We start from the raw sequence: 23,646 nt of genomic DNA on the forward strand, positions 1-23,646 counted from the left end.
GATGCTCCTTTCGCAGATGGGTCAGGAAGGAAACAAGCCAGCACCAGAGTAGTGACAATTGTTCTGAAAGTGTTGATTCAGCCAGGCTGATCCCAAAGCCTGTGCTCTGTGTCTCTGTCTGGTCTGCAACATGTCCCCTTTGGGCCTGATGCAGAGCCTATGGGATGACACCCCGGGCTTTACCTGCCCTTTGGCCAGCAGCGAACTGCAGTCTGTTGTCTGGGGAAAGGCAGACAGGCCGGTGCGGGGGTGGGGGAGAGCCCGGTGTGAGCAGAAACCTCAGGGAATGTTTGGGGAGGCAGAATATAACTGACTGCAGCTGGAATTTGACCAGGACATTGGAGTTAGCCGCCCTGCTCTTGGAGAGCTTATTCATTGATTTCTCATCTGACAACAATACAGTGCCCCCCTAAATCTGTCCCCGCCTGGACTAGAACCCAGATCTCGTCTGTGCCTTTTGCTCTGCCCACCAGAGACGCTGCGGCTTTCCTGATCGCTGAGTTTTCCTGGGCTTCCCACCCCAGCCTTGCTCAGGCTGCATGGGATCGCAGTGTCTCTCCGGTGTGCAGCGTAACGTGTACACGATCTCGGCTGGGGTCTCTCCTTGCCGCCCCCGGTAACCGTTAATAGGGTGTCAGCGGCTGGCTGTCCTTAGGCTCTAGTTGCTGGGATGCATTAGGCGCTCTGAATAGCGTATTAAATCCTGCAGCTTTGCTTGGCGTTCTTGTTTTTCACCTGCTCTCCCTTTCTCCCCAGGGTGCAGGATGTCATGTCTCTGGAGGTCCCCCAGGCGAGAGGGGCTGTCTCCGTTCTCAGCAAATCCCCGGCACAATGGAGGAGCGAAGTGCTGAGCATCCTGGGCCAGATTCAGTCTCCTCTCTCCCTTTTCATACTGAGGTACGTCCCCCTCTCTGCAGAGAGGGCCGGGCAAGGGCTACAGGGGGCTCTGGCACCCATTCTGCTGTGTTTATGGAGCAGCAGCAGAATTTTCCGAGGGGGCTGGTAATAGAGACCAGGTTCTTGTCCCAGCTCTGCCATGTACTTGCTGTGTGTAATCTTGGGCAAGCAAAATTCTTGTGCCTCAGTTTCCCTGTATTCAGGACGGAGAGAGTGACGCAACCCTTCCTCGGCAAAGCGCTCTGAGATCTAGGCCTGCAAAGTAGAAGAGCGGTGATTAGAGCAATGGGTCTGACCCTGTTCCTCTGCACGAAATTAACCCGCCTGGCAGAAAGCAAAGAGTGTGTGAGTGCATTCTGTGCCCGCCTGCCCTGTGGCTTGCTCTCTGAGGTGCCTTGCAGTGACTCGGTGGTGGTGATGGCAAGTCAGGTCCCTGCTAGGAGCCTGTGTGTGTGTGTGTGTGTGTGTTTGTATTTTAAGTTTTTTGCCGAGTCGGGGATGTTTTTCCTGTGTTTCACACTTAGCTGGCGGTTGGTTGCAGTTGGGGCCCTGGGCTGGCGAAGTGGAATCCCTGGTGAAGAGGGTTTGGGATCGGGTGGTGGTTCGGAGGTATGTTCTGGTCAAGAAACAACACACAGCTGTGCTTGATGGTCCCAGGAGAGGTCCAGGACTGGAGTAGCAGGGGGCTGCGGGTCGCGATTGAGCAGTACCGATGGAGCAAGTGGGGGAGGGGAGCCCAGGGCTGGGGTACCAGAGGGCTGCAGGTTGGGATTGAGGGGTACTGATGGGACCTAATGGGGAAAGGAGCCCAGGGCTGGGATCACAGAGAGCTAGTGGGGGAGACTGCTGGTCCTGTATTAAATTGGACAGTCCCCTGCTTGAGAGGTTCGTCCCCTATGCAGGACTGGGAGGAGACCGGATGCAGTTTTGACAGGTAACCAACAGGGGGTGCCATTTTTAAGAGGGTGCTAATCTTCCCCCTCCAGCGTGACCTTAAGTGCATGGTACATGTGGGGTCACGCCAGCGGGATCGGGGTCACGCCATGCCCGGTGGTACTGGCACGTCTGGTATTCTGGGAACGTGTCCATGGCCACCTTAGCTGCAGGTCAGGATTCAGGGGCACCGGCAAAGGTGGTGGGGCAATGGAACCGGGCTGGGGGATCAGGGGATACAGGTCAGGACTGAGGGGTACTGGCAGAGCTGGAGAAAGGTGGGGGAGCTAGGGGCTGGGGGACTAGGGGATTGCCGGTTGGGATTGAGGGGTACCAGCAGAGCTAGGGCGGGGAGGGGGGAGCTAGGGGCTGGGGGACCCAGGGGATGCAGGTCAGGACTGAGGGGTACCGGCAGAGCTGCGCGTGAAGCAGCTTGGAGCTGGAGCAGGGTGAGCTGTGGGTCGGAACTGAGAGGCGTTAGCAGAATTGCAGGCGGGTTGGGATGGGGGGCATTGGTGAGCTTCGTGGGGAAGCCCGTCCAGCACCTCTGTGCGTTCTCCTGGTCTGGAGCCAGCGGTAGCCCCATCCCCTTTTAACCAGTGCTAACGTTTCTCACTGGAAGGGAACGTCAAAGACTTCACCTAAAAGAAAAGGTGAACTTTTTTTTTTTTTTTTTTGATTGTTGAGAAATTGGCAGATAAAGTTTCCATTGAGGCCTAATTGCTTCTCTGATTGAGCTGTAATAAAAGAACCTTTCCGAACAGTCTGAGTATTTAAAGTGGGGAAATTGCCCAGGGGATAAAAGCATTTAGAGACTTCTGGTAAACATCACGCAGGAGCTCGGGGGTGGGGATGGGGGAGATGGGTTCTGGGTTTGCACGCTGGGCTTATTTTATTTTTATTGTATTTTTTTGCCTAATCACGCAGGGGCGTTAATTTTTTTGTTGCAAACAGAGCTCCTGTTTATTCATTTACTTTGTGGGAGCTTAAAGACGTGGGTTGAACATTGAAATGTGATGATAATGCCTAGCTCATGTAGCGCTTTTCATCCGCGGATCTCAAAGCACTTCACAAAGGTGGGTCTGTGCCATTAGCCCTGTTGTACAGATGGGGAAACTGAGGCACAGAGCGGGGACCTGACTTGCCCGAGCTCACCCAACAGGCCAGGGGCAGAGCGAGGAATTGGGCCCAGGTGGCATGAGACCCAGTTTAGTGCTCTAACCACTAGACCACACTGCATTTGAATTAAATCTCACTCTTTGGGTAGATTTTTCACACCCCTGAGTGATGTAGTTAAGCTGACTTCATTTCCTCATGTAGACCGGACCTGAGACGCAGCAAGTCTGCGTTTGAGTCTCTTCTCTGTCACTGAGTTGCTGGGGAAGTCATTTAACCTCTCCTTGCTTTCATTCCCCATCTGGAAAATGGAGAGTGTCATACAATGTCAGCGCTGCAAACCCCAGAAAAACCACAACATTAAAAAAATATTGAGGGGAGGGGGCTCTCCTTTTGGCTTCTGAGCCACTAGGCTGTGCTGGGGTCCTATTTTTATGCTTTTCTACCTCTTCTACAAGGGCTGGAAACTTTCGCTCAATTAAAGAAGCTGAGATTCTTACACATTCCCATGACTCCGGCAGCTGGAGCTTTAAAAAACTCCAGGGAGGCAGAAGAGCTATCGGAGCTTAAGGACCATGTTTGGCCCAAGAGCGAATGGGGATAAACTGGCCATGAGGAAATGTAGGCTGGAAATGAGAGGAAAGTTTCCTAACCACCAACAGGAGCAGTGGGGCGGGGGGGAAAACAAGCCGAACTAGTTCTAAAATGGACCTTGATACGTCGATAAATGGGATGACCTCCTGAGTGGCCTGCAATACCACGGGACTGCTCCCGATGACCTCAAAGGTCCCTTCCGCTCCTAGGTTCCTAATATGCCAGTTATTGCAATACTTGCAGTAAAAGCATAAGAGCTGGCAATGCCATGCTTCTCTCTCGTGAGTCTGTGCAGCGCCTGGTGCAATGGGGTTGTGTGGAAAATGAGTGGATGCAACTGTATTGCGTTGATTTCAGTGGGGGTCTGTTTGGGCTCCAGAGTGCTGGGTGGGGCGGGGTTGAACTAGGATGAATTTCCAAGCAACCCTCCTGTGAACCACAGCGTATGTTCTGGGTCAAGCCTGGAGGGGGCTTGTTTAAACTCGCAGGCTTCTGCAAAATGGGAGTCGGGAGGTTCTCAGCCCAGTCCCTCTATGGGCAAGCGGCAGGGAGGAGCAAGTGAATTCCTGGCCCTAGAGGTGGTGAGCGTGTGCGGCTCGGTGCGGCATGCAGTGGACAGACGAGGAATTGAAATCCCTACAACCAGTGGTGACTGACGGTGGTGCCCTCCTGTGTGATGCGCGGCATCGTACCGTAGCTCCTTGGGGCAAACGTCGGGGGCTGATGATTAGAAGACGCCAGTAAAATTTAGAAAGTGGAGCGTATAAAGGTGTAATTCCACCCCTCCTAGCGTAGGGCGCAGAGACTGGGCATGGACACTCCGTGATGGGAAATGAGGTTGGTGAGGGATTGTCCCACTTGGAGAAAGGTGGAGGGAGGTACGAAGGTGTCCAGCGGAGACCTGAGAGTTATACGGGTCGGGTGGTCCTTGCAAGGATCGCGGCTGTCAGACGATTGAGCGGGAGCCGGGAGCCTTGGTACGTGGATGGGATATCAGTGGGCCTTTCTTTCCCTCTTCCCCCAGGCTCTGCAGCTGGGCTCTGCTCAGACTCCTCAACCGCGTGTTCCTCAACCTGCTGCTCCACAAAGGGCAGCTGGAGATGGTGCGCAGGGCAGCCCAGACGGTAAGGAGCAGTGGGTGGGCTGCCAAGAGCCCTGTTCCTTGTGTTATCTGCCTAAGGCACTTGGGTGGGCCCCGCCACCCTAGTGTCTGAGTTCCCGTAATGCCTTTATCCTCATGCATGGGGGACAGGGCGGGGCTGATAGCACCATTGTACAGGTGGGAAACTGAGGCACTGAACGGCTAAGAGATTTGCCCAGGGTCACACTGGAGTCTGTGGCAGAACAGGGATTGGAACCCTAGCCACCGGACCATCCTTCTCCTTCCTCCTTAGGCCGGGCTCCCGGCGACACTCGGTTACCTGGCACCTTCGTGCTGATGCTTGTGGTCACCATGTATTGAGCTCAACACAGGGCGCAGAACTGGGTCCCGTTCTCGGTGCTGCCTGAATCCTTGTGCAGCCTGGAGGCAAATCACTTGGTCAGATTTTCAGCAGGGCCTAATTGCCTTAGGAGCCTAAATCCCAGAGAGTCAATGGGGCTTAAGCAGGCCCGGTGCAAGGAACTTTTGCGCACTAGGCGAAACTTCCACCTTGCACCCCCCCCCCCCCCCCCCCCCCCCCCCGCCCCCCCCCCCCCTGCCCTGAGGCGCCCCTCCCACGGCAGCTCCCCCCCGGGGAGCCGTGTAGCAGCTCCCCACCCCAGCTCACCTCTGCTCCGCCTCCTCCCCAAGTATGCTGCCCCCGCTCTAATTTTTCTCCCCTCCCAGGCTTGCGGCGCCAAACAGCTGATTGGCGCCGCAAGCCTGGGAGGCGGGAGAAGTGGAGCGGCCGCTGCGCTGGGAGAGGGAGTCTGAGCCGCACGTATCAGCGCGCCGCCAGCAGCGCTTTTTGGCGCCCCCAAACCTTGGTGCCCTAGGCAACCGCCTAGTTTGCCTAAATGGTAGCACTGGCCCTGGGCTTAAGTCCCTGAGTCACTCGGCCTTTTTGAAACACGTTTCCCTAGATCTCAGGCTGGCAGCAGTTGAGTGCCCTGGCCCCTGAGTGCCCCCTGCCAGGCTTAGGCGGAGGTGCTGTATGGCTCTGCTCCCGGCCTCGGCCTGGGGCTGGGAATGGAGCCGCAGCCAGGGGCTGGCGCGGGGCCAGGAGCGGAGCCGTGCTGAGACTGAGGACAGGGCCAGGTGCAGGGCTGGGAGCCGGGGACTTGGCTCGGGGCTGGACCAGATCAGAGCTGGGAGCAGGGAGGGGCTGGGTGGCACTCCCTCCCTGCCGCTTGTGGGGGCTAGCTCGTGCACCCCTGCATCCCCTGGATGTTCCTCCACGTCCCCCTACGGGGGTGTGCCCCACAGTTTGGGGACCTCTGCAATAGCGGGGGTGGCGGTTGCAGACGGGGGCTTGGTGTCCAAGTGGACAGAGCCCCTCTGCTATTTGCAGAGTGCTTTGAGAGCCCCTCAGCAGGCAGGATATGCGGTTAGCTCACAGGGCCGCACATCTGGTTCCTTGGGGCTTCAGGCTCCGTTGTGCCCCTCCACCAGGGGCCTTTCCAGCTGTCGTCTAGAGTGTGGGACTCGTCTCCAGTTGCCACGGCCCAGTTTTCTATGTAAGGGTCTGCTCAAATGCTCATTGAAGTGGATGGAAAAATCCCTGTGGGCTTTGGATTGGGCCCTGGGCGTCCGGTGACTTGCCAGGGGGCTGTGTGGGGAGTAGTGCCCAGGATCCTGGAGGGGTGTGCAGTATATTGCCTGCAGTGGGTCCCCCTTTGTGCGCATTGCTCAGCCGGCACGGCGTGGCCTATGGGTACGTCTGTAGTGTGGATGAGGGCTCTGATGTGGGTTTCAGTCCTAATCCCCCTCCCATCCGCGCACACGCTTTCCCACCGCTGCTGGGTCCCTGGCCCGTTTCTGGTAGCACGGCACGTCCCGCTGCAGCTGGGGGCATTGGTGGGCTAAGAGCGCTTTTGCACAAGCCTCATGGGGCAGACGGACAGGTTCTGCCGTGATACACCGTGAACCCAGCCCTGGAGCAGCCACAGCCGTCCAGGGGCTGAGAGAACCCAGGGAAATTCTCCCGGAAATGCCAGTCCTGTCGGTGTACTGCCAGTGTGGCCGAGCCTGCCTGGTGGCCAGGGGTGTACACGGAGGTGACACATGGATGCTCCAGGGCGAGCATGGAAGGCCCGGGCTCGCCTGTGCAGGCATGCAGCCTCAGCGGCACCCCACACACACACACCGTCATTTTCTCCTTGCAGCCTGACATCCCGCTGGTTTTTCTCTCGACTCACAAGTCCTGGCTGGATGGGCTGCTGCTCCCCTTCCTCCTGTTCTCTCAGGGTCTGGGGGTGCCCCGAGTGACCTGGGAATATCAGGCCTTTACCCCAAGCCTCAGGTAAGGATTAGAGCTGGGGTTACAGGCATCTGTCTGCTGCATGGCCGGCTCCCTGAGCTGTGTGACTCCATCTGCTTCTCTCCTCTCCTCATCTGCTCGTTACTTTCATTCTTCTGGCCTCTCCCTCGGAACCCTTCTCCCACCGGGAATGGGGCCGGGGAACCACGGGCGAAGGGGCTGAGAGGGAGAGGTGGCCGTCCTGTCTCCCGGGGAGGCCCAGGCAGGATTGGGTGGTTTGGGAGGGTGAGGGCGCTGGGCTCTCTGCAGTGTCTGTGCCTGTTTTTGCCTGCAGGGCCCTGCTGAGCCGGTTGGGAGGGGTTTTCCTGCCTCCCGGAGCAGAGCACGCGCCGGACGGCGAACGAGGTGTGCTCTCCAGGGCCATCCTCACCTCGGTAAGTGGCGGGGAGGGGCAGGGGTTCGTGCAGCTGAGACATGAGCCAAGGGGTGGTGTGGGACCCTACTCTGGGGGGGAACGTAGTGAAAGCCTTAAGCCAGTGGTTTGAGACTCCTAAAGCACTTGGTTAAGGATTTCATAGCTGACTAGGAGACTTAGACACCCAGCTCCCATTACTGTCAGTTGGAGCTTGGTGTATGGCTCAACCCCCTCCCCAGCTTTGCAGATGCCAGCCATTGGAGGGGAGGGGTGGGGTCAGAATGCCCCCCGCCCTGCTTAGATGGACCCTCCGAGTGGACTGAGCACAGGTCTGGGAGCCAGGGCTTTCCCAGGTTTCAGTCTCGTTCATTTGGTGAGCACCGCCCGGGCGCTTAGCTTAATTCCACCTCTGCCACTGACTCACCGTGGGACCCGGGCCGAGTCGCTGCCCCTGCCTCGGTTTCCCCACCTGCTCAATGGGGAGGATGCGGGAGTTGGGTGTGAGCCCCAGCAGTGTTATTTCGCAAGGTTGTTGGGGGCTCATCCAGGAATCCTGCTCATTTGTGAAAACTGGAGCAAGCCCCCCAGAATAGCAAGCAGCCCAGTGATTAGGGTGCTCAGCTGGATGGGGGAGACCCAAATTCAAACCCCCGAGCTGAATCGGGCAGAGCGGGGATTTGAACCTGCCATGCTCATGCCTTGGGCTGTTGGCTGTTCCAGGATCTCGCTCTGGCTTTTCGCAAAACGTCTGAAGTTCTCGCTTGGATCCTGACACGGGATGGGGTCTCTAGATCCCGGTTGGTTTATTCCCTGCTAAATTCCCTAGGATTTATGAGTAAGAGGGCGGGGCCAATCCAATGCCCGCTGAGCTGAGGGCGAGTCTTTCCACTGACTCGTCACGCTCAGGCATGCGCGGCAGGCTGCCCGAGTGGTAGCGCCTGGTGGAAAACCACGCTTCCGTGGGGTGGAGAGTGGACGTCGTGAAAAGAAATTGGAGCTGGATCTCGGGAAATGCTCCCTGGCTGTGAGATCTGTCGGGCTGTGGGATTATCCCCCTGGAGGAAGGGGCCTTTAGCCCGTGGGAAGAGGGGAGGGATTGGGGGGAGTTGAGAAGGGGGGTGGGATGTAATTGGCTGGGGGAGATGTAAGGAATGAGGGTGGGCAGCAGGGCTGAGTCAGAAGGGGCCACCCGGGGTGGTGACGGGAGCAGATGGTTTTAGGGAGTAACCACCACTTCTCTGCCACCTGGCTTGGGGGGGAATATTCTGTGCCCTCAAAGCTTAGGGCGAAGGGGAGCTCGGCTGCACCCTGTCTCCGATCTCATGAGGTTCCTCTCCNGCGGAGAGGGGGGGGGCGCGAGGGGGGTGGTGACGGGAGCAGATGGTTTTAGGGAGTAACCACCACTTCTCTGCCGCCTGGCTTGGGGGGGGGGAATATTCTGTGCCCCCAAAGCTTAGGGCGAAGGGGAGCTCGGCTGCACCCTGTCTCCGATCTCATGAGGTTCCTCTCCTGCCCGCAGTACGTCGAGGAGCTGCTGAAGAGCCGGCAGCACCTGGTGATCTTCCTGGAGGAGCCCGTCTCTGGCGAATCCCGGCTCTCCGCCCCTGGCAGGGAGTGGCTGGCGCTGGTGCTGGGCGCTGTCCATGCCAGAGCCGTCCCCGATGTGATGCTGGTGCCCGTGGGCATTGCCTATGATGTGGCCCCCAGTGCGTCCCGCGGGGGGCTCTTGGTAAGAACCACCGGCCGTTAAGGGGAGTGGTGGCTAGAGCAGAGCAGCCGGGAGCCAGGACTCCTGGGCCCTGTTCCTAGCCAAGGGAAGGGAGTGGGGTCTAGTGGTTAGAACGGGGCTGGGAGACGAGATTCCTGGGTCGTGTTCCCGGCTCTAGTGGGGGGTGGGGTCTGGCATAGACACTGACAGTTCTACCCTATGCTCACCCCCTTTCCCTTCACTTGGGTACATGCTCTGCACCTTGCAGGGGATCCTCCCGAGAAACCCACCTTCTCCCGCCCTCCTAATCGGGGCACCCCACTTGTGGCCTTACCAAACCCACCATCCTGGGCACGGTCCCTGCTCTAGTCTCTGTCCTGACCCAGATCTCACCCCTTGGCTTCTGCCTCTCTGGTCTGGCTGGGCTATTCCCAACAATCCAGCTCCTCTCTTCGGACACTGGGCACCCAGGGCAGCCGATCTCTCCAGGTCACCAGCCTCTTCCCTTTTTTTTTTTTTTTTTTTTTTTTGCCTGCTCCTTGCTTCCAGTATTGGCTGCTGGCTCTGGGAACCAGGCCAGCTGCCTTTCCCAAAGGTCTGGAGAGGGGCACGTCCCAAACCTTTGGAAGCCGAGGGCTCCAGTAGCCAGGACTTTCAGTTCTGCAGAGTACCTGAGATCCACGCCCGGGAGCCCCTGCGGAGCTTCCAAACTGAGCAGAGGTGCGGGCACAGGGCAGCTCCCCTCCTGCAGAGCCGGGTCATTTAGCTTGGGCACCCCGCAGAAGCAAAACTTCACTCCCCGCAACCTTGAGGTGCGGAAATCTGGCATTACACTGTGAAGATCGTTCGTACAGGCCCCCTCCTGATCCAATTCTCCCTGCGGGGTCGGGTGTTGCCTTGTTCTGCCCCTGAAGAACAACATCCTGAATACGCTTTGCCTGTCCCCGGGTAACCTCCTGCACCACCACCTGTAGCTCCTCCGTGGAGCAGGCCTGTTCCTCTACCGAGCTAATGCGCCCTCTGACTGATATATATATATATATATATAGCGATAAACATCATCAGCGCGCCATTAACAGACTCTGCTCGTCTGCTCTCGTAGGGCTCAGCTCAACCTTTAGGTCTCTGGTCCTGTCTCCTGGCCGTTCGCCGAGCGCTGGGCCAGGAGTTTGGCTGTGTCCGGATGGACTTTGCACAGCCTTTCTCCTTGCAGGTATTAGGCAGCCTTCTGGGGGCTTGGCCTAGGGCTTCTGCCTGTTCCGGGCCTGGGGATTTGGCGATTCCTGGCTAGATCTTGGGGAATCTAGTGGCGCAAGATTCTTGGGTGTCATGATCTTGGTGGAATTTGGGGACTAGGGGGATGTCTCCGCTGCAGGTTCGAGCGAGCAATTAAACAGTCCCGCAGCCAGAGCCCTGCAGCACTCCAGTGATATTTTTAGCATGCTCGCTCGAGCCAAGCTAGTGCCAGCTGCTGTGTAGACATGCCCTAAGTGGCTTGGGATGATTGGCCAGTAGTGCCGTGGGGAATCTGGTCGTCTTGTGTTTGGGGATTGGCCTGAATATGTGGGATCCAAGAAGCTTGTGGGGGCCCCACTGAGTTTGTAGTTTGGGATCGGGCAGATGGAGGCCTGGGGAATTCGTTGCCTCACTGGCATGGCTTGGAATTAGCTGGATGGGCCACATAGGGTATGTCTACACTAAACCTGCGGCTGGCTCGTGCCAAGCGACATGGGCTCACGGGGCTCGAGCTGCGGGGCTGTTTAATTGCAGTGTAGACGCTCGGGCTGCAGCCTGAGCTGGATTGTCTACACTGCAGTGAAAGAGCCTGAGCCCGCGTCAGCTGGCAGGGGCCAGCTGCGGGTGTCCAGTTCCGGTGTAGATGTACCCCTGGACTCCTTCCGGAGCTGGATGGGCCACGGAGGGTAGTGAGGAGGGTGCAGGTTAGCGAGCGCAGCATGGGGGCTCCCTTAGTCCCACTGCTGCTGATCGGCCTGCAAAGGCCTTGGGAGTCTTTGGCTTCCTGGTGTCTAGCCAGGCCGGTTGCAATTGGCCGGGTTGTGTTCCTTGATTCCAGGAGTACACAGCAAACAGCCTCTTCAGACAGAGCTACTCGCGGAAGTCCCTGGAGGAGCTGCTTCTGCCTGTCATCCTCGGCAAAAGGTAGCCCCCAACCCAGATCCTGAGGGTGGCGGGGGGCAAAGAGAGCTGGGGCCATTGGTCAGAGAAGACCGCAAGGAAGGGGCTGCAGAAAGACCCTCCGGGTGCACCGGGCGTGTCACGAACCCCAGCTAGATTCACAGCCGGTGTATCCGGCACTGCTCCAGCTCCCACTAGCAAAGCCCTGCAGGGACCCCTGCTCTGAGCTAGGCCTGGGTGCCCGCTCTACTGCTGAGCGGTATCCCTTGTCCTCTGGGGTAACTGACCCCTGCCGTCAGTTTCAGCAGGAGCTCAGCTTGGGCCCGGATGCCCCAAAAGCAAGGGCTTTGGTGACGGAACAGAGAGCCTTTCACTGCTGCATTGCTGGCCTCACTCCGGCTGGCTGGGAAATGGGTTTGTTGGGTTTCAGGCCGGTCATGGCAAAACCCGCCCTTCACCAGGGGGGCCATGGGCTGGATGGGCTGTGGGTGCTGAGCTCCCCTCTGCCCCCTAGAGGTGGATCCGAGAGACTAAACCTTAAGCGTCAGGGGCTAAGCCAGACTCTACATGCTCAGGTTTAGGGGACCTGCCTCTGAAGACTGGCCACTGCCAGGGGCAGGAGCCGGGCCTTGGTCCAGACTGGCAGTTCTCTTCCTAGCTCGGGTTTGAGCCATGGTAGCGCACCTGGGCTCTGTGTGTCTTGTAGCTGGAAGAATTGAGCCTCTAAGGGCTTCCACCGGCCCTGGGTTTGCTGCCCGGGCGATTGCGTCTCTCCTATGTCAGCCGGCGCCTGTTGCTGTTAACAGCTGCCCAGTCTCACCCGTGTCGTCCCGTTTCCGCAGCCCCGACCTGCTGGACTGGGAGAAGTCAGAGGAGTGGTACCCGGGCCTCGGAGCTGCCGCGGAGCTGAAGGCAGACGAGCGAATGCTGGTGGGCAGACTTGGCCTGCACTCCCTGAGCGGTAGGCGCTAACTCTGCGCTGATCTCCTGAGCGGCCAGATTTGGGGAAGGAGGAGTGGGAGTGGGGATCCCCCTTTCCCTCCGTTCTCTGCCTCTTTCCACCAAGCTGTTGAGCTAAATAACGGAACGTGTCCTGCATGAGCTGGGAGCCGACGGCTCTGCTCAGCATGGTTCTCCGGCAGAAAAGAGGCTGGAGCAGGACTCTTTTAACCCATATGTTGGGTCAGCAGCTGGTTGTATAGACGGTCTGCGTGTCGGGGTCTGTCTCAGCGGAGCAGGGTGAGTGGAAGAAGGGGGCTCATTTGGAGCAGGCGTGTGTACGAGAATAACCACGGGCTGGCGTGCTCCAGGGGCAAATGGAGACTGGCTATGGGCACAGGCTGGGGTGGGCCCTGCCCTCAGCAGCAGGAGGTCTGTGCACCGGGCCCTGTACTTGCTGGGGGAGGAATGGGAGGGGCCAAGGAGACACCCTGAGGGGATACTTAGCTCCACACTCCCCAGTTAGGCGTCAGCAATGAGCAGGGCCCCTGTGCTCCAGCTGCCCTGGATGGGACCAAGGCCTCTGAGGGAGACCCAGGTACCTAGAGAGACGGTCCTGGAGCCTTCTGGTTGCATTGCCTGTGCTGGAGGGGGCCTGTCGTGGTGTGGCCAGGAACTCGGTGGGGTTCAGTGGAACCCCTCTGCAGAACAGGTGGGATTTGTAAGCTCCATGCAGGGTCAGACTCCTCTCGGTTGGACTGCAGTTAATCTAGAGTCACTGTGGATTTACACCAGTTGGAGGTCAAAATCTGGCCCACAGATCCTTCCAGGGCAGCTGTTAACATAATTAGGAGAGAGGCAGAGCCGGGCTCCCGGCTCCTCCCCTTTCTCCATCATTCTGCTGTTGCGAGGCCTTGGTTGCTGCAGCCGTTGCCGGGGCGGGGGGGATCTGTACCCAGCGTGGCTGTTCAGAGAGGAGAACCGCACGGATCTGAGTCGCAGACTTCAGGAGGAGCCTGATTGTGTGAGCTCCTTGGGCGGAGTCCTTCCTTGCACAACGTCTGTACAGCACAGCGGGGCCCTGATCTCAGACTGGGGCCTCTCGGGGTGACAGCAATGTCAATAACACAGAACGTCCCAGGGCTGGAGCGCTGAGAACATCGCATCTTTGCCAGCCCAGCATCCGGCGGGCGGGTGCCCAGAGGATTTCAGAGCCAGCTGATCCCTTATGATCTGCATCCCCCCCACATCTTTCCTATCCCCTGATTTGGGCTCCATCATTTCCTTCCATGTCTAGGCTCCATGGTGAGATTCTCCAGCAGCCGGGTCTGAAAGCAGATCCCTTTCCTGTGGAAGGAGGAGAGGCGTGACAGGCCGTGGGAGCGCTCTGCCTGGCCAGCCCTGCCACAGCTTCCTTGCTGGGGCCCGGGGGGGTGACCCCGAATCAGAAGCAGAGGAGCCTTCTCAGAGCATTTCCCTGGGTGACTGGCCTTGTCTTATCAGGCCAGCCTGCCGCTGGGTGACCGTGGGTGAGTCACTGCACCTCTTCGAGAGCGACTGATGGAAAATGCTAGGTAAGGACTAGGTATCCAATCACCTGGACGGGCAGGGACTCAGGACTCCTTGATCTGGCTGCACGAACTCTAGATCTCTTGGATCACTCTGAGAACTTCCTCTGCCCTAGTACCTGCTATGACCTGGGCGGCTTTCAGAGCTCGACCGCACGGCTCATCTCTCTTGTGATGGTTGGAGACTTGGCTGCCGCTAGGCAAACTCAAGGGGAAGAATTTCCCCTGCGCTGAGACTGGGAGTGAGGGTGGGTTGAGTTAGCGCATGTGAATTAAAACGAGCTTTTCCTGCCCAGCACAAAGCCCGTGAGAAGGGAAGGGTCGTTGTCCCCCTGCCGAGTTTCCAGGTCTGTTTTTCAGACCTGCTGAGCTGCTGTCTAGTCTGAGAATCAAGTGACAAGTGGCAGAGAGGGGATTTGAACCCAGATCTCCTGGCTCCCGTTCCAGACCCTTCACCGCAAGACCATCCTTTTTCTCACCCACCGAGTATTAACTTAATTCCCTGCGTTCAGCTAGAGAGAGCAGAAGCCGAAAAGTTCCTCCGAGGGAGGCTGGGGAAAACAATAGGCTTGTTAAATTGCCATCCCGGTCGCCTGGTTACAGAAAGGCTGTGTTTCACGTGTTGCGCTTGTGGTTCAGGTTATCCTTCTCTCCCGTGGTGGATGTGACTTTCCAATTATCCGTCATTTGAGTCCAACGCTCCGCACGTGCTAATGCACCGGCTGCGTGACTGCTCGCGGAGAGCGGCCGACTCCGCTGGAAGCGAGAGCCCAGACCACAAAGCGGCCGCTGCAAAGCAGAGCCACGCTTCGATCAATTTCTTCCACTGTGCGGAGAGGTGCCCACAGCGAATCAGTCCCTTGTAGGGCTCAGTTCTGGCAAGTTAGCTCTGGTCTCATGGTAAATTTCCAATGGAATTCCAGTGATATTTTTCCCTCCCTTTCTTCAAACAGCTGTTCTCTCACTGTATCCGCTTCATAGCAATGAGGGAGTGCTATCACCCCCCAGTGCTGAACTCCTTGGGGAGGATAACGGCATGATTTGCTGGTAGATCGCGATGCCACTGAGGCCAAGAGGCGAGGATTGGATACTTTCCTAGCTAATGAATAACATCCGCACTTACACGTTTCTGTAAAACCTCCATGCTACAGGGCGCGAACCAGACACTTGCGGGTAGAGGTCAGGAAGAAACTTCCCCTCTGGGCAGGTTGTTCCATCAATGTCCACTAGGGGGCGCTCGTGCTCCTTTCCTCTGCAGCAGCTGGTTCTGGTTTCTCTCAGAATGGCTGGCGCCCTGCACTGATTCATTCTGGCAATTTCTAGGTTAGCTGCTGCTGCTCCCATGAGAAATTCCTCTTTTTTAACTCCGGTTGGGTGGTTCTACACTAGGAGCCACCACCTTTTTGTTCCAGATTCACCCCACCATCCCGTTCACATCTGAGTCCTCCAAAAAGTGCTCTAGCAAAACAAGCCCAAGGATGACAAGTCATCCCGTTGCTGTTTTTTCTGAGGTTAAAAAACAAATGAGAGGAAGAGAAAAGCACCTTTTCAGGCCTTTCTTCTTTATACAGCACAAAGGCCCAGATGCAATTTTTCCCCCCTTTGCAGGGGACCTTTACCGAGCACCGTGGTTCGGGCTCCGTTAGCAGCAAACATCACTTGTTGCCTAAGGGTTCTCATGCCAATCTGTGCCCCTTTGATGGCTCAGGCACGGTCAGCTGGATTGGGGCTGACAAATGACCTTACCCATGGATAGGCCTGACTTCTGAGACTTTCACCCGTGAACTTTGCCCTTTCAAGTCCCTCTTTGCAGGCAGGGATCCTCCAGCGCTGAGTTTGAATCTTTGTCTGACTCACAGCCCTAGCTGTGGGAGCCCCTCACATCTCTTGCCAGCTGCCTGTGCCGACGCGCTCTTGGCATGAGTGCCGGAGGTTGGCAGGACGGCAGGGGCGGTGCTTGACGTAGCTCCTGGTGCTGCGCTGGGTGGGTTGGCGACACGGCTATGAAGGGCTCTGAGACGCTCGCTCTTCGTTATGGCCGCTGCAGCCTTCAGATGCTGGTGTTGGGGTAGTCCCCGCTCTCTGCTACGTCTGCAGTAAATCGGGAGCGACGGCCAGATTCTGCTCCGGGCAGTCAGAGACGAGCACCTGTTCTGCTGGAAACCGGGAGTGTGAAATTACTGGCTTTACACTGAGCTCCAGATCTGGCCTGTTCTTGCTTTCCTCTCTTTGGGTTCCTCGCTTCCACCCCCTTCCAAGCGAGGAAGCGTAGTCCAGCGGCGAGGATGCTACGCTGGGTTCAATTCCCTGCCCCACCGCAGAATCCAGGAGTAACCTTGGACAAGTCGTCTCAACGGCGTTGAGGCCCTGAACTCCCCTTGGGCGTTCTGCGCTTGAGTTCCCCGTCCGTGCAGTGGGGGTAGCAGAGGATAAATGCACTCAAAGCTGCGAGGCACTCCCATCTCCTGGTACTGGGGGGTGCTGGGAGGACGACAACTCCATTGGACAACTTTCAGGAGGCTGGCGTTTGTTTTTCTTCCATGACGCAGTGGCGAACGGTGCTGTGAAATGGGAAGAAGTCAGAACACTTCTTGGGCTGGCCAGGTTTCGGATTCCTCCTCCCCCAGCTGGATGCGACTGGAGGCCCTGCCCCTGGATTGCAAGCATTGCCAGCAGATCGAGGGACGTGATCGTTCCCCTCTATTTGGCACTGGTGAGGCCTCATCTGGAGTATTGTGTCCAGTTTTGGTCCCCCCACTACAGAAAGGATGTGGACAAATTGGAGAGGGTCCAGCGAAGGGCAACGAAAATGATCAGGGGGCTGGAGCACATGACTTATGAGGAGAGGCTGAGGGAACTGGGGTTATTTAGTCTGCAGAAAAGAAGAGTGAGGGGGGATTTGATAGCAGCCTTCAACTACCTGAAGCGGGGTTCCGAAGAGGATGGCTCTAGACTGTTCTCAGTGATAGCAGATGACAGAACAAGGAGCAATGGTCTCAAGTTGCAGTGGGGGAGGTTTAGGTTGAATATTAGGAAAAACTTTTTCACTAGGAGGGTGGTGAAGCACTGAAGTAGATTACCTAGGGTGATGGAATCTCCTTCCTTAGAAGTTTTTAAGGTCAGGCTTGATAAAGCCCTGGCTGGGATGATTTAGTTGGGGTTGGTCCTGCTTTGAGCAGGGGGTTGGACTAGATGACCTCCTGAGGTCTCTCCCAACCCTTCCCGTGGGACACGTTGTGCCGAACGCTGATTGAAAAGGACAAGGAGATGGTGCTGGAGACGCTGCGTGGCCCTGTGTCTTGCATGTAGCGTGCTCTGCCTGGCCTGACGCGGTTCGTGATCCATGCTGATCCCTCTCTCGGCACTGGTCCTGGTGGGGAAGATGCATTGCTCCATCTCTCTTGCTCCTGTTCTCTCCTTCCTAATGGGTTTCTTCTGTGCTGGGCTGGGTTCTCCAGGGAAAGGGGCTTGCAGGTCAGCTTTCCTCTTGCGTCTGCATTGGTGTCCATGAATGCCACCCGCTGAGGGAAATGGGGCTTAGCTGCTCAGAACAACCCGGCGTCCTTTTCATCTGGAGATCTCCGAGCTTTGCAGAGAAGAGCCAGTGTTATCTGCGTTTCTCAGTTTGGGAAACCGAGGCACGGACTGGTCAGGCACCTTGCCTCAGGTCACGCAGAGAATCCACAGCAGATCTGGGGACGCCACCCAGCCCGTCCCAGATCAGTGCTGCATCTGCTGGGCCGCTCTCTCACTTCTCCCGTGGCTCTAACCAATCGCCTGGCTCTCCCCACGTGGGATTTGCGCCTCATCTAGGGATGTGGTGGCTTCTCCGGCACTCGGAGGCTGGGGTGTGTTTCTAACCGACCCGCTATGGCTCAGCCGCAGGTGAGTGGGCCCAGGGATCCCCAGGGGAGGTTCTCTGGCCTGGGATGATCACAACTGGTCTGGCCTTAAAGTCAGTGACTTTTTAATCCATCCATCTCTGCTCCTACCGCAGCCCCGCTCAGGGTGAGGCCCATCCCACCCACATACATTTCCTGGGGTCACAGAAATGTATTATAGCAGGGCTCAATCCTGCGAGGCGGTTGCTGGGCTCGCCTGGGGGCGTTTGGGCCCTGTCTAAGGGACCCCCTCCCAGGGATGAAGGAGAGCGGGGAGGGGACTGTGTGCCGAGGGGATAACAGGGTGCTCTTTGATCCCCTTCCAGCCGGCGTCTCCTGCTCCGCCGTCATGGCCGTGGCGATCATGTCTGCGCTCTTACTGCACAAGCACCGTGAGGTAGGGGGAGGGCCCTGGGCTGGGAAGGAGGGGGAGGGGTCCTGGAGGCAAGTGTGGAAGGGAGCTGCTTGCTTTATGGGGTGGTCTGAGGGGAGGGGGAGCAGGTTGGGGATGACCTGCTGGATGGTGGTTTCAAGGGCCCCCATGTTAAAGGAGAGGTGCCTTCTGAATGGCGGTTTTAAGGGACCCCCCCTTTACGGAGTTACCTGCTGAATGGAGGTTTCAGGTCTTCCCATCTCCATTGACGGGGAGGAGGGGGGATTTGTGGTTCTCCTTTTGTGGGGTGAGTCCTTCTACCAGGGGATTTTCCGGCTTGGTGCTAGTTTCAGAGCTTCCTTTCCCTGGAGGGAGTGGATTATTCGTCTCCCTTTCTCTGTTGCCTAGAGGGGGGTGTGTCTTGCTGGCTGGTGGTTTCAAGTCTCCCCCCCTTTTCTTTCTCTTCCCTCCTCCCACCCTGCCAGGGCGTCTTCCTGTCCCGGCTCATGTCCGACTTCTCCTGGCTGGTGGAGGAGACCCTGCTGCGGAACCGCGACGTGGGCTTCTCGGGGCGGCTGCGTGACCTGGTGCTCCACGCCCTCTCCCTGCTGCGGGGCTGCGTCTCCCTGCACCACCTCTCGCGTGGGGACGTCCTGGTGGCCCCCAGGGAGACGGAGGCGGCCGTGAGGGAGCTGAGCTGGCACAGCACCGCCCTGCTGCCCGTCTTCATGTGCGAGGCCGTGGGGGGTGAGTGACCTGGCCAGGGGCGAGGTCGGCAGGGAGGGGCTGCCCACAGTTCCTGCACCGTGTGTATGGGGTTGGGGGGCAGGTGACCCCGGTGGGGGGATGACTGTCCATGGCCCCCCCCCGATGTGTATGGGGTTGGGGGGCAGATGATTTGGAGGGGGGGGGGCGGGACTGCCCAGGGACTCCCCTGTAGCATGTGTGTGGGGTTGCGGGACATGTGACCTGGTAGTGGGGTTCCCCATGGCTCCCCGCACCATGTATAGGGGGTTGGGGGGCAGGTGACCTGGGGGGCGGGGCTGCCCATTGCCCCCCACGCTGTGTGTGTGGGGTTGGGGGGCGGGAAGGAGACTGGGCAGTGACGATGCCCTGAGCCCCCCGCAGCCTGCGCCATCAACGCCCTGCTGGTGGAGATGCTGCCCTTCTTGAGCCCTGCCGAGCTGCCCGCGGCCGTCGTGCTGAGCCAAGAGGAGCTGCGCCGCAAGACCCTGGCGCTGCTCCAGCTGCTGCCCAGAGACATCCTCCTGCTCCAGGTAGGGCCCTGCGAGAGGCCGGGGGGGGCCTTGCTGCCACTGCCTGGAGCCTGGCTGGGTGGGGGGAGCCGCTTCTGGCTCTGCAGGGCAGCCAGGCTCCATCGCGTCGCCCCTCTTGAGGGGTCTCGCCCCCCTCCCGGTGCTCTGATCCCCCACCCCCACTCTGCGTCCCGCCGGGCCCGTCGCAGGTGCTCTGCCAGGGGGACCGTGCTGACTTGTTCGTCTCCTCCCGCAGCCCTGCCAGTCGGTCTCTTGCTACAGCCAGGAGGTGCTGGACAAGCTGATCCAGTGTGGTCTGCTGGTCGCGGAGGAGGTAGGCGAAGGACGCCGGCCATAATGTCCCTGCTGGCCAGGGCCGAGTCCAGCCCCTGGTTCCGTCACCTGCCTGCCCCGAGCTCCCATGGCACCGTCGCCCGCCTGCAGGGCAATCCTCTGTTCTGGGAAAGTTGACCCCCGGGAGACCAAGTCCTTTGGTTAGCCACAGGGCCCGGCGTCCCCGATCTCTGCTGAATGACGTGCCCCGCCAACGGCCACCCAGTTCGGTCTCCCCGGCCCTGCCTGCCGAGGAGACGGCTGGTTAGCATCTGGGGAGCCATGGACTGAGAACCCACCAGTGGCTGACTCTGAGGGGAAGATGCGTCCTGGTTCCCGGGCTCTGACATGGGGATGGGGTCTGGAGCTGGCACCATCTTGGCAGGAGTGGGGAGCCCCAGGTCTCTTTCCCTCCCCTCCCCCCCCCCCCCCCCCCCCCCGGCATGCATGCCGGGTCAGCTGCGCCCAGAGGATTGCCAGCCCCCAGCCGTTCGGAGTTGCCAGCCCCGAGGGGGCTCAGGGCAGCCGGTTTCTCCCCTAGGCCCCCAGCGAGCGGCTGGCCTGCGACATCGCCCGGAGGCGCTTCTCGCAGAAGCTGCTATGGAAGGAGATGGAGGACTTCAACGACAGCGACAGCGACTACGACGAGGACACCGGCAAGCGCTGCTTCAAGGTACCGCCCTGCCCCAGCTCCCCTCGCTGTGCTGGCGGGGATCAGGCTGCCTGGCGCCAGCACCTCCTCCATCAGCTTCCTCCTGGGGGAGCAGGGGGCCCTTTCTCCTGCCTCGTGCCGCACCTGAGGGGCCATCCTTCCTACCCGTCTCCAAGGAAATCGCCTGCCCAGATGGTCATTGCATCTTGCAGCCTGCCCGGGAGGTCTCCCTACTGCAGCTGGGTAAACTGAGGCACAGCTGCGGGGAAGGGACTCGGCGAGTCGATGGTAGAGCCGGGACTAGAACCCAGAAGTTCTGAATCCCAGCCCAGCCCTCCCCTTCCGACCATTAGTCCCACTGCATCTCCCAGAGCTGGGGATAGAAGCCAGGAGTCCTGACTCCCAGCTTTACCCCTCTCTGGGCTGTCAGTTCCCTGCTGCTGGGGGAACACGTTCTCCTTTTGGTCTGGCGGCACGTGGGAGGGGATCTGCCGCCCTCCCTCCCCAGCCCCATTGTAAGAGAACATCAAATTATCATATTAATTCCCGCTCCTATTGTTTCCCCCACGATCGCACGCTGGAGCCCGGGTTCACAACCTGTCTCTTGAAAATGCCAGCTGCGTGGGCTGCTCCTCCAGACGGGAGCAAAGTTCTCTGTAATTCACGGGTGGGTGGGGGGCCTGAGAATGGGGCCCTCTGAACTCGTCTCACTTGCGCACAGGCTGCGGGAGCCTGTTGCCAAGCATCTGGCGCTGCAGCACCATCTTCTGGTCAGCTGGAGGCTCTTTCCCGTGTGTGGATCCAGCGGCTTTCCCGACACGGGGAGGTGTTACTGAAAATGCCAGGCTCGGAGCCAGGGCGAACGGGACCAGGGGCTGCCCCAGTTCAGATCCACCCGGGTGACTCCTGCCCTGGGCTCCCCCCCGAGCCCTACCTCTGCCGTCAGGGGTCAGGTGATGCGGATACCGAGAACAGAACCCCCCAAACAGACAGATGGGGTGGCCCCTGGGGCAAGATTCAGACTAGCCTGAGCTGGGCACATAAAGTAAATAGGGGGTGAGGGTCAACCCTGACCCACAGCCCTGGGCTCCCCATAAACAGCTCTACCAATGCCGCTTAATCCTGACCTGCTGCCCCCCACTATCCCAGCTCTGGGCTCCCCCATCACTCTGCCAGTGCCCCTCAGTCCTGATCCCAACCATGGGCTCCCCTGGAGCTCTGCCAGTGCCCCTCAATCCTGCCCCACAGTCCCCTGCTGTCCCTTCCCTGTTGTGCATGATGTTGGCAGCTCTCCCCTTGAGAGGAAGTTGAGTCCCCCCCAAACTCATTTCACATGTGACTAGCAGAACCCTGTTCCAACATGGACCATTCAGCACTCCCCAGGTCCAGCCAGGCTCAACCCATGCATCTCTTCTCCCCCCAGATAAGCCAGCTGGACAACTGCCCTGATTTCTTCCTCTTCCTGTGTGGTCTCCTGGGCCCCCTGCTGAAGACCTTTGAGAGAGCAGCTGCCTTCCTGGTGGAGTCTGGCTGTCCTGAGCTAGGTATGACCCCCCCAGTGCATTCACCAGTGTGTTTAGCAAAACCAACGGCCTGAGCTGACCCACTAGGCCTGTAAGATCCAAGGGGAATCTCGCTGCGTGGGGTCAACAAGAGCAGAGACTTGGGACCCATCCCCCTGGGAACATCCTGATGCCCAAGGGCAGAGCTGGCAGGGTGTCGGGTGCAGCTGAAGGGGGGGCTCCCCACAGAACCCCAAACAGCACTGGGCATGTGGAATGTGGTGCCTTAATGGCTGGACTCTTCTAGCCCCGGGATCTGCCACCAGGGAAACCGAGGCATGGAGCAGGGACATGCCTTGCCCTAGGTCACACAGCAGGGCTCAGGACCCACGCCCTTGCTAGGATAACAGCCGTCCCACTAAGATCCTTGGGGGCACATGCTGCTCCAGGGGGCTTCCTGGCTGTGCGCGTTGCATGGAGATGGGAGGGTCTGAGCTGGTGGAGAGGGGACGCCGGTGTAAATCAGTGTAGCCCTACTGAGGTGCGAGCTGCCCCAATGTCCCCAAGCTGAGGATCAGCCCCAGAACGGTGCAAAGGCCCCTCCCATGCTCTCTGCTTGCCTCCTCCAGAGTTGGAGTATGTGGAGAAGCTGCAGCGGTTCCTGCTGAGGAAGGCGAGAGAGGATGGCTCCTTCGGTGAGTCTGGGGCAAACCTACTGAGATCCAGCCTCCCTGTGCTGCTGGGGAGATGCTTCTGCGCCCAGTGTCCTCCTGGGTCTAACCCCTTCCTCACCAGGGCACTTTCACCCTGCTAGGGAGCCTTCATCCCGGTGCCGGCCTCTTCCTCTGGGGTTCTGTGGCAAATCAGATCAGGAGCCAACTCAGGGTGCTTATCTGCCTGAGCAGGAAGAGCTGGGTGTTGTCTGCCCCCTGCTGGGACCAGGGGGAACAGCACCAGGAAGTGACAGGCTTCTCTGGGCATTTGTCAAGAAATCGCTCTCCCAGCTTCTCCTGCTGCTAGGATGGAGCTGCTGGTGGGCAAACACTGAGTTGGGCTGTAAACCTGCAGGGCAGGGAGGCAGCCCCGTAGTCAGGGTGAGTCCTGTCTTCCCTCCTGCAGCCCGCAGGGGCTTTTCAGGACCACCGCGAGGGCAGTTGAAATGGGGTTTTAGTGCCACAGGCTGCGTTGCAGGACCCAGAACAGCACTAAAGGAGGAGGAGGGGGCCCGGCCCAAACAACTGCAGGAGCTGGGTGTGGTGGGAGGGTTGCTTGGGGCTGGTACACCATGTGCTGGGCCTGATGTCCTGCCCTGTCTCATTCCAGTGTGTGCAAACAGGAGCCTGGCTCTGAGCTCCATCCGGACCTTCAAGGAGCTGGGGGTGAGTGTGCCCCACCTCTCTGTACCCTGGTGATCCTGGTGAGGTCAGTTCAGCCCATCACACCTGTTTAGATGGCAGATGGGCTGCTCTCTCCCTCCCCCATGGAGACATGTGGTCCTGCCTATAACTCCCCCAGCCTGGCCCACCACCTGGCTGGACAGGCAGATGCCCTCTCTCCTTGTGCAGCCCCAGCCCCAACCCCTTCCTGGGTGAAAAGTCAGGGTTCCTCCATCCCTCTCCTCCCCCAGGTGCTGAGGGAGCAGCCAGGCCCAGCAGGGCCTATTCTCCACCTCTCGGAAACTTTCAGCAGCAAAGGGAACCAGGAGCAACTGGAGAAGTTCATGGGGCAGTTCACCTCCAGCTAGAGCGGCTTGGCAGGGTTGAGGAACTGTCCTGCCAGGGTTGAGGAACTGTCCTGCCACCTGTTTCAAAAACCCCCTTCTCCAGGATCTCCTCGAATGTCTCTGGGCTGGGATCCACCCACAGCAGCATGACCTCTGTTGTTTGAGTTGGAGATCAAAATAAATCTATTCTTGGTCCCAGGGTCTCCAGCTGCTTTTACT

General features: G+C 58.8%; 1 protein-coding gene across 5 annotated transcripts in view; it reads left to right on the forward strand.

Moving 5' to 3' along the window:
• GPAT2 (glycerol-3-phosphate acyltransferase 2, mitochondrial) overlaps positions 1 to 23,482 on the forward strand; it is a gene marked incomplete at its 3' end in the record, with an annotated part of 184,346 nt that extends 160,864 nt beyond the window's left edge. For all 5 annotated transcript variants that reach the window (XM_034761708.1, XM_034761709.1, XM_034761712.1 and 2 more), the window contains 17 exon segments: positions 757 to 897; positions 4,565 to 4,664; positions 6,847 to 6,983; positions 7,276 to 7,375; positions 8,876 to 9,085; positions 10,167 to 10,277; positions 11,139 to 11,224; positions 12,043 to 12,161; positions 17,915 to 17,985; positions 18,447 to 18,708; positions 19,090 to 19,238; positions 19,474 to 19,551; positions 20,092 to 20,223; positions 21,626 to 21,746; positions 22,334 to 22,399; positions 23,028 to 23,083; positions 23,332 to 23,482. In XM_034761708.1, the coding sequence (XP_034617599.1) occupies positions 757 to 897; positions 4,565 to 4,664; positions 6,847 to 6,983; positions 7,276 to 7,375; positions 8,876 to 9,085; positions 10,167 to 10,277; positions 11,139 to 11,224; positions 12,043 to 12,161; positions 17,915 to 17,985; positions 18,447 to 18,708; positions 19,090 to 19,238; positions 19,474 to 19,551; positions 20,092 to 20,223; positions 21,626 to 21,746; positions 22,334 to 22,399; positions 23,028 to 23,083; positions 23,332 to 23,448 (2,056 nt within the window).
• Between the last annotated feature and the right edge of the window lie 164 nt (positions 23,483 to 23,646).

This window comes from Trachemys scripta, chromosome 2 (assembly GCF_013100865.1).
Source record: "Trachemys scripta elegans isolate TJP31775 chromosome 2, CAS_Tse_1.0, whole genome shotgun sequence".
Classification (NCBI taxonomy): domain Eukaryota; kingdom Metazoa; phylum Chordata; order Testudines; family Emydidae; genus Trachemys; species Trachemys scripta.